Source organism: Neofelis nebulosa, chromosome 2 (genome assembly GCF_028018385.1).
Source record: "Neofelis nebulosa isolate mNeoNeb1 chromosome 2, mNeoNeb1.pri, whole genome shotgun sequence".
Lineage (NCBI taxonomy): Eukaryota > Metazoa > Chordata > Mammalia > Carnivora > Felidae > Neofelis > Neofelis nebulosa.
This window is the reverse complement of record NC_080783.1, coordinates 190,663,418-190,672,258: the sequence shown is the minus strand read 5'-3', so window position 1 is coordinate 190,672,258 and position 8,841 is coordinate 190,663,418. Positions and strand designations below refer to the sequence as shown.

The 8,841-nt window shown below is 62.5% G+C and overlaps 1 protein-coding gene across 5 annotated transcripts in view; it reads left to right on the top strand.

Moving 5' to 3' along the window:
* Positions 1-621: 621 nt before the first annotated feature.
* Positions 622-8,841, top strand: part of KCNQ4 (potassium voltage-gated channel subfamily Q member 4) — a 53,818-nt gene continuing 45,598 nt past the window's right edge. The window contains exon 1 of one of the 5 annotated variants that reach the window (XM_058717862.1): positions 622-1,321. In XM_058717862.1, coding sequence (XP_058573845.1) covers positions 1,008-1,321 — 314 coding nt within the window. In that variant the 5' untranslated portion in view covers positions 622-1,007. The remainder of the gene's footprint in view (positions 1,322-8,841) is intronic. The other 4 variants (XM_058717861.1, XM_058717860.1, XM_058717863.1 and 1 more) reach the window with 4 other exon arrangements.

Genomic DNA, 8,841 nt, shown 5'->3' with positions numbered 1-8,841 from the left:
ACACCCGGGATCCACTGTGCAACACACTGTGACCCAGCTCGGCAGCGCTGGGACAGCAGGCCTTTCAGGTAGGAGCTGCTCGCCGAGCCACACGCGGCACCGGCACATTCTACACACGCCGCCCAGCGGACTAAGGGCACGACCCGACGGGGCACACCTCATCGCTTCCACCGCCACCACCCAGCGGGGCCTGGACCGTGCACACTCCTCTTCACACCCCTCCCCATCGTGCCCACGCCCCACACCTGCACGCACTCCATCCCATCACCGCGCGCACCCGCAGCCGCCCGCTCTGCACACACGGAGCACGCACTTCTGCATCCACTCGCACCCGAACTCCACGGGACGCCGAGCCCCGTCCACGGCCGCGGCCGCAACTCCACACTCCACGCCCCACTTTCCGCAGCCACACACCGGGCGTCCCACTCCAGCCCGGCCTTCGGGGCCCGGCAGCCCCCTCGCGGCGGTGCACGCCACTTGCACGCGGCCACAGCCCCCCGGGGGCCGCCGCCACGCGGTCGGGTCCCGGCACCGACTCGGCGGCCCGCGCGGCCGGCGCGCCCGGCCCCGCCGCTCGCTCCGCGCGCCCCCCTCCGCCTCGCCGCGCCCGCCCGCTCGCTCCCTCCCGATTTGGGAAGGCGGCCGCGGGGCGGGCGGGGGTGGCGGGGGAGGGGCGGGGCGGGGGAGGATGACATGTGAGCGGCGCGCCTGAGGCAGGTGGAAAGGCGAGCGGCATGGAGCGCGTAATAAGAGAGTTGGAGTCGGAAAGAGCCGCCCCAGTCGCCGGGGAAGCGGGCGGTCAGTGCGGGCTCCGGCGGCCCCCAGGCTCCGCGCGCCCGCCCCCGGCCCCCGCGCCTCCCCGGCCCGGCCCCTAGCCCCCGCCGCCCCGCGCCGGCCCCGGGCTGCCCCGCCGGGCCCGGGTCCGAGCCATGCGCCGCTGAGCGCCCCGCGCGCGCCCGCCCCGGACCTTAGCCGGGCCCCGGCCCCCCCTCTGCCCGGCGCCGCCCATGGCCGAGGCCCCCCCGCGCCGCCTCGGCCTGGCCCCCCCACCCGGGGACGCCCCCCGAGCCGAGCTGGTGGCGCTCACCGCGGTGCAGAGCGAGCGGGGCGAGGCAGGCGGGGGCGGCTCCCCGCGCCGCCTCGGCCTTCTGGGCAGCCCCCTGCCGCCGGGCGCGCCCCTCCCTGGGCCGGGCTCGGGCTCGGGCTCCGCCTGCGGCCAGCGCTCCTCGGCCGCGCACAAGCGCTACCGCCGCCTGCAGAACTGGGTCTACAACGTGCTGGAGCGACCCCGCGGCTGGGCCTTCGTCTACCACGTCTTCATGTGAGTTTGCGACCCTGCGCCCCTTGCCGCGCCCCCGTGTGTCGACACCCGCGCGGCCCCTGCCCAAGCCCGGGGCTCCCCAGGGATGGTCGGCAGCCATGACTCCGCCCCCCGCACCCCCCCCCCCCCAACACCAAGTTCCCGCGACCGACCCTCCTCTCTACCCCCAAGCCTGAGCCCGATTTCTGATCCCCCGGTCTGACCTTAACCCTGATCCCCAGGTCCTGATCCCCGCTTGACCTCGCTTCTGACCTCCCCACCGCAACTCTTTATTTTCATCCTGATCTCCAACCCCTGCTCCTCTGTCCCAGGTACTCCCCACATCCAGCTTCTGGTCCCCCATCCTCTCTGCATTCCGGAGCCACTACAGCGGGGTCCCGTTTCCTCTTCCCTGCCTGTCTCCTTGTGCCCCAGACACAAAAGGAACCATTGGCCCCCACACACTTTCTGTCACCATCTCCCCAACTTTGTTGGCAGAGTGGGCTTCCCCCCGGGCTCCCCTTGGAGATGACCCTGTCCAGGAATGGCCTCCACCCCATTCTGGGGCTGGCGCCCTATTGTAGGTGTTTGGGGGTCCCCGTGAACCACCTGAGCCCTGACACTCGTGTGTGCTGTATGTCTGTCTTCACCCAGCCTCCCCTCCACCGTCAACTCCCCAGTGGCAGCAGCGGGCGGCCCTGCTAGCTTGCCCAGCTCGCTGGCTGCTGCACCAGGCCTGGCGCTGGGCACCCTGGGGAAAAAGAAAGAGGAGAGGGGTAGGTTTGGAAACACTGACGCTGCGGGCCCCCTCCTCCCCCTTGCCGGGCTCCTACAACTTTCAAAAACACTGACCCCTCTTGGATGTAAAGAGTGAATTTTGGCAGCTTAGAGCTCAGTCTTGGGGGACGGCCTGGCCCAGCCGGGAACATGAGAGGCCCCGCGGATATCAGTTGAAGGGCCGGGCCTGGCGCTGGGACGCCCGGAGGTGCCCGAGAAAGACCTCCGGTCCCTGGAAAATGTACCGATATTAATTCCTTATTGCTGCTCTCAGAGAGGGCTCTCTGGTCTTGGGGTCTCCTGGGTGGTCCCCTTGCCTACCCACCTGACCGTCAGACGGTCTTTCTGCCTTGTCTGGCTGGCCCTGTGCCGGAATTTCCACCTGTGTGTGGTTGGCCCGTCTATTCATCTCTCCCCCTAACTGTCCAGCCGTCCCTCTGCTTGTCTGTTTCCGTCCCTCTGTGTGCCTGCCTGTCCATCTGTCCATCTGCCTGTCCACCTGCCTCACTCTTCTACTTGTCTTTTTCTTCCTGTCTTTTGGTCCGTCTTCCTGCCTGCCTCTGCCCCATCCTAACTGGGCCCACAGAATTTCAGAGGTGCAGGGGAGGAAAATGCTAGCAAAAGAGCCCCCCCACCCCCACCCCGGCCACAGGGAAGGTGGAGGAAAAGAACTCTCTCAGCCAGTATGCTTGGGGGCAGGGGTGGGGATGGGGGTGGAGGTGTAGCCTTGACTTTGTGCAGAGACCCCCGCTGGGCTAGGCCCAGGGGCAGAGTGGAGTTTGTCAGGACATGAGGTCAGGTTTAGGGTCATGGTCAGCTGTTAGGAGTAGTTCAACGCCCCCCCCCCGCCCCCCCCCGCCCCCCCCCCGTGCCCATTGGGAGGGTCCAAGCTGAATATTTTTCGAGGCAGAGAGGACTGCTGGAGTGATGACAGTACAAGGGACAGTGGAGTCAGGTGAGAGGAGCAGGGGGACTGCTAATTAAGGGTGGTTGTACTGCTTGCATTGCAGCCTGGGGTGCCCAAGGAGGCTGAGACACAGAGAGTGCTGTGCCTTCCATGGGCTCCTCTCGGGAGATGACTTGTCCAAGGCACGGCTGGGCCTGGGGAAGCCAGTTGACCTCTGGGCTGGGGGTCTTTAGTCCCGAGGCCTGGCCTCTCAGTCTCCACGGGGGTCACTGGAGGTGAAGGACCAGCCTCATGTCACCTGGCTAGTCACTGTCTTTGCCTCCTCTGGAAGGGCCTCTCCTTCCTCTCCAGGAGCTAAATCCGCTGGCACCTTTGCCCCACATCCTGCCCTTTCCGGATGCCAGGAATGCCCTGGCCAGGGGCACGCTTGTTCTGACCACTTGTGCCCGGGAGCCCAGGGATGAGGCATCTCAGGAGCTCTGAGGAAGGAAATGCAGTGTGAAAACATCCAGACGTTTAGGAGTTCTCAGAGAACTGGTCATCTGACTTAGAGATCAAAGGAAGTGAGGGGTTGGGAGCCCCACCTCTTGTGTGCTGTGTGATCTTGGGTTGATGGCTGGGCCTCTCTGAGCTTTTAGATGTCTTGGCCATCAAAGTGGTTAGAAACCCCAACCTTGTGGACCTCCCTCTTGGATAAGGTAATAGGTGGGAAAGAGCTTGGTGAGCTGGAAGGGCCTGAGTGTAAAAGATGGATGTTATTATTGGGGCTGGTGGAGGGGGCCCACACAGGAAGCCTCTCCCATTCTCGAGGCGCTCCAGGTGTGGGGTTTCTTTCTCAGTCACTCACTGTAGGGTCTCGGCTGTTCTTGCCAGGAAGCGCTTCCTGCTGTTGGACTTCTAGCTCTCCCGCTGCGCTGTTGGTCAAATCCTTTCCCCACTCCACAATGGCGCTCAGAGGCAGCTCAAGCGTAGGGGTTCCAATGTGCACAGTTAGCAAGCACCCCCTTCCCAGAGGCTCAGGCCCAAGTAGGAGGGCCCTGGCAGAAAAGCCTGGAAGAGGAGGGCTCAGAAGGAGGGAATTGGGGTGAGCTGGGTCTGTTCACCCCAGGCGACACCGCCCTCACACCTGCCAGCGAGGTCCTCCTGGGCCCCGCACCTTTTCTGGCACCGAGGCGTGGGAGATTACCCAGAAGACAAGCCCCGATTTTTCCTCTCCTGCCAGTGCAGCTGTGGCCTCTGGGAAGTGGGAACCGCTAACTCCGGTCTTCTCCTTACTGAGGTCCAGCATGAGGGATTGTGGGCCCATCTCTGAGCTCTCTCACCTCTCTTTAGGCTCCCAGTCCTCTCAGCCAGTCCCTCCTCTGCATCCCCAGCCTTTGACTTAAGCCCTCAACCCTTTATAGACCCTGCTCTCTGAATTTTGAGAAATACCACATCACTGCCCATCCTGCTTCTTGAGCCTTCGGGAAGGATGCTCACCTCCTTGCTGCATTCTCTCAAAGGCCACCCCAGCCTCCCTTTTGAAGCCAGAGCGCTGGAAGGGGCTGATACAGGGCAAGGCCCCATCACTTCCCATCTTCCCCGCGCCACTGTGAGACTGGCTGCTTCCAGCCCCCAGCTGCCCAGCACTTTCTCTATGTGAAGGTTTACACTCTGTAAACATCCTCCTCAGCCTTGTCCCTGGGGTCAGAAGCTGTGGGAATGGGGAGGGGAGGAGGTGGCCACCGCTCCTGGGGCCCTAGACTCCTAATCGGGGAGTCCTCCAAGCTCCCACCCTGACCATCTGAGAAAGATCACTGCCTGGGTTGGAAATAAGTCCAGCAGAGGGGGCCCAGAGCCCTCAGGCATCCCCACTAGGTGGGTCCTCACATTTTGACAGCCCATTTTGCTTATGAGAAAACTAAGGCTCCCGAGTCAAACAGTGAATGAGAAGCAAATACAGAACCAGACGCAAAGACTCCTGACTTCCTGTCCAGGACCGCCCCCTGCTCCCTGCAGCCGCCTGGGTTGGCCCTTGGAATTTGAACTGAAGTTTCTCATCACGCATGGAGCATCGGTTATGTGGCCAGGCACCGTGCTAAGTTCTCTCCGTAGACCACGTCCTTGAGGAGGGTACTGTTCTCCTCCTCCTTTGACAGATGGGGAGACTGAGGCTCAAGAGAGGTCACTGAGGAGCCTGCTCAGAGCTAGGTCGGACTCAGAGCTGTCTTTCTCCTGCGACTCGGCTTCGGCAAGCAGCCCAGCCCCAGGCCCAGCCCCAGGCGCGGTAGTCCTGTGTCAGTGGTTTCTCTGGCCCCAGCACCCAGCACACAGGCAGCAGGGGGTGGGCAGTGACAAGGGTTTGTGGGATTGGGTGGAAACTGCCCAGCCTCACCCAAGGCAGTCATACTTCTGCTGTTCACGGCTTTGCACACATGTCCCCGCGGCACGCTCAGCGGCCTGCCTCATGCACACGCTCACTACAACTTGGACACCCACGGCCGTGGATGTCACACACACACCTACAGCAGGCATCCAGTGAAAGGAAACCTAATGCACAGCTGTGTCCACTCTGCACTCGCTTCGCAGACACACACCTGGGCCTGCAGCCCCAGCCCAGACCCGTAGGACAGAGCAGAGTTGACCCCACTCCCGAGTTTTCTGCCCCCCGCCTGTCCATACCTGCGGGGCTGCCCTTACAGGTCTGTGTGTATTTGTGCGTTTGTCTGGGAGGGCGGCCTCAGGCCCACGTGGGAGCAGCGTGGGTGGCCTCCTAGAATTTTGCTGGCCTTTGCCTCCCCCGAAGGGCCCTCTGAGTCCCTTCTGCCCAGGCCTGCAGTGTGCTGCTGGGTACACCAAGGCACGGAAAGGGGCAGATCCGTGGTATGACTGTGCCAGGAGCCCAGGCCTTCTGCCTCCCAGGTCAGGACTTGAGATGACAGTGTTCCTCACCCCACCCCCCGGGCTGATGCTCCAAGAACTTGGCCTGATGCTGGGGACAGCCTTGGAGCGTGACCCCAATTTTTTTGTGCCGCTGTTTTTAAGTTCTTAATTCTTTTGTCTGGTCTTTGTGAGGAGGGGGCGAACGGAGAGACCATCCTGCCAGCTTTCTATCCCTTCTATTCCCCACCCTCCCCCTTAGGTCCCTTTGCACCTTCCTGCCCGAACTCTCTTTTGGGGGTCACCGGAGCAGGTTAGATTCCTCACTGCTACCCCACCCCAACCCCGTAGTACATTCGTTCCTGCCGTTGAGGAAGCCGTGCTGAATGACTAACTGCAGTCCGTATTGCCGTAGAAGCCTAGATTCTTGAATGTTGGAGCCAGGAGTGTTTCAAGAGGTGATTATTCTTGGGCTGATGGCAGCACTTTGAGTGGGTGATTAATTGAAGTTTCTCTGAGCCAGTCAAGGGAGCTCGACCCGCCTGGGGAGCAGGAGAGAGGAAAGCTCTGCAGAGTCTGTGGCCAAGGCCTTGCCCCTGCTCCAAAGGAGGCCACGCAGGGAGCTTCCCCGACTCGGAGCGGCTCATCACCCTTCCTCCCCGCACCACACGCACGGGGGCCGTTGCGCAGGACTGACCCTCCTATGGGCCAAGGGGCCCAGCGGGGAACTCTGGGGCAGCCCCTCTCTAACACCCCCAGTGTGGGAGTCGTGGGGCTGGGGTGGAGAAGGGGGCGACGTGTCCTGTCTCCAGTGGCTGCCCCACCGAGGGTTAAGAGCATGGGATCTGAGCCGGACACATTTGGGTGCACTTCTGGTTCTACCCTTAGCGGTTATGTGCCCTTGGGCAAGTTACTTCACCTCTCTGAGCTTCAATTTTTATCATCTGAAAGCTGGGAACGACCATACCAGCCTCTGGGATAGTCAAGGCCAAGTGGGTTAAAGCACCTGCTCTGTGCCCTGCATGGGCCGCAGCCACGGGCATGGGCACCGGCTTATTGTGTTGTTGTCATTTTCACTGTTCTTCCTGGGGAGGGTCCGACCGGGTGCTGGCCCAGTAGGGGGCAGAGTGTGAGCTCTCCGCGGGGGTCCTGAGGGCCCCAGCCTGAGCCCCTTCCTGTGGTCCCTCATGTAACCGCGTTCACCTCTGAGCAAAGTGAGGCCGGTGAGAGGGTGCCACCCACCTATATGCTACCTTGTACCAGGTCACGTAACTAGTGAAGGGTGGTGCCAGGACTCCAACTTGGATCCTTAGGACGCTCTCCACCAGGCCTGGGTGGCGGGGGGGGGCGGGGCACAGGGAGACAGACCTAGGACTGGCACCCAGGGAGAAGGCTGCTCAGACTGTCTGGCCACTGGCCTTTCCTGCTTCCTCTCCCAGGGACTGGCGGAGAGGTCTGGGGGGTAAGTGTGAGCATGTCTGTGTGGTGCGGGGGGAGGAGCGTGTATGCGACAGGGTCACCGTCTGGCCAGGCAGGCTGAGGTGTGGGCCTCGTTAGCAAACCCTGCAGCGAGCCTGGCCCCAGGGAGATGGAAGAACAGCCATGGTGCTCAGGGGGACAGTGGGGGGGCTGCTGGGAGAGGAGGGCGATACCCCACTCTCTCCTGAGTGTATCATCCTGGGGAATGGGGACAGGGAATCCCAAAGGTGATTCAGAGATCTCAACACCTGCTGGGAAGGTACCCACCCCCACGCCACCCCAATCCCCAAGCCTCACTCTCCTCCCCTGTAAAATGGGGCTGAACTGGAAAGTGGACCATTCAGGGCTATCAGGCGCAGAGTGATTCTGGAGGGCCGGAAGAGCCACCGTATAGACTCTGAGTGTTGCCAGGCGAGGACCTGGGCAGTCTCCAGCACCTTCTCCCTGGGCCCCTCAGAGGACTGGGAGCACCAAGAAGGGCACCCAGGAGGCTGGAGCACCCAGCTGGGGCTCTAAGGGGGTGGGGAGAGGGTGCTGGTCAGACCTCTGGGGCCCCCATGAAGTGCCCCTAGGACTCCAGGCTTTCTGGGCAACTCTCTCCCTAGGGCAGGATCTTCGTGCCCTGGGGGTTGGCACCTGGTGGGGGGTGAGGAGGGAATGGGAGGGGCAGCCCCAGGCAGCAGACTAATTGGGCTGGGAATCCGTGGGCAGCGCCTGAGGGAGGGAGGCAAAGAGAGCTGGAGCTCAGCAGTTCCTTCCCTCTTTCTTACTTCTTGGAGATTTGGGGAAGAGTGGGTGGAGTGGGGCCTCTGGCCTAGGGGCCCTCCCCAGTCCCTGCAGGGAAATCTGGGGGGTACTTTCTCCTGACTCCTCAGACATCTAGGCCAGGCAGGTGGGAGAGGGAGGAAAGCTTGCTGGAGATCAGTGGAGCAGGGTTCCCACTGAAGCATAAGGGATGCAGGTCAGACAGCAGGAAGGACTGCCCAACAACCAGGAGGCAGAGCGAATTCCCTCGGGTGCTCTTTCTAAAGCTTGGGGACCCATGTCTAGCGTGGCTGGACAAGATCTACTCTGCTAATTATCCTCGGCAAGCAAGCGGTACCCCTCCCTAACAGTGTGAGAATGGAAAACAGAGACTGCTCCCTGGAGCCCAGCTCTGGGGGCTGGGGGGAGAGGGGTCCAATCCGGTATCTTTTGGCTTTGGTGGGAGGGGGAGGTGGTCACAAGCTACCTCTCTGCCACCCTTCCTTCCCTGCCACTCCTCCCTGGGAGCCTCAGGCCCGTCCAGGTCACCGTCTTTGGGTTTATTTTTTGCTGGGCTAGGCTGTCCCCTGGGAGGGGAGGGGGCAGGGAGCAAAGGAGGGGAGAAGGAACAGCTTTGTCAGCACAATCCCGGGCGCCTCTGCTCCTGCCCTCCTTGGCCTGGCTGCCACCCTCTTCCGGAGAGATCGGTCCCTGGGCCCAATGGGGACCTAGACCCCTGCGGGATGTCCTTCCCTGGGGCACAAATAGGCCTTTC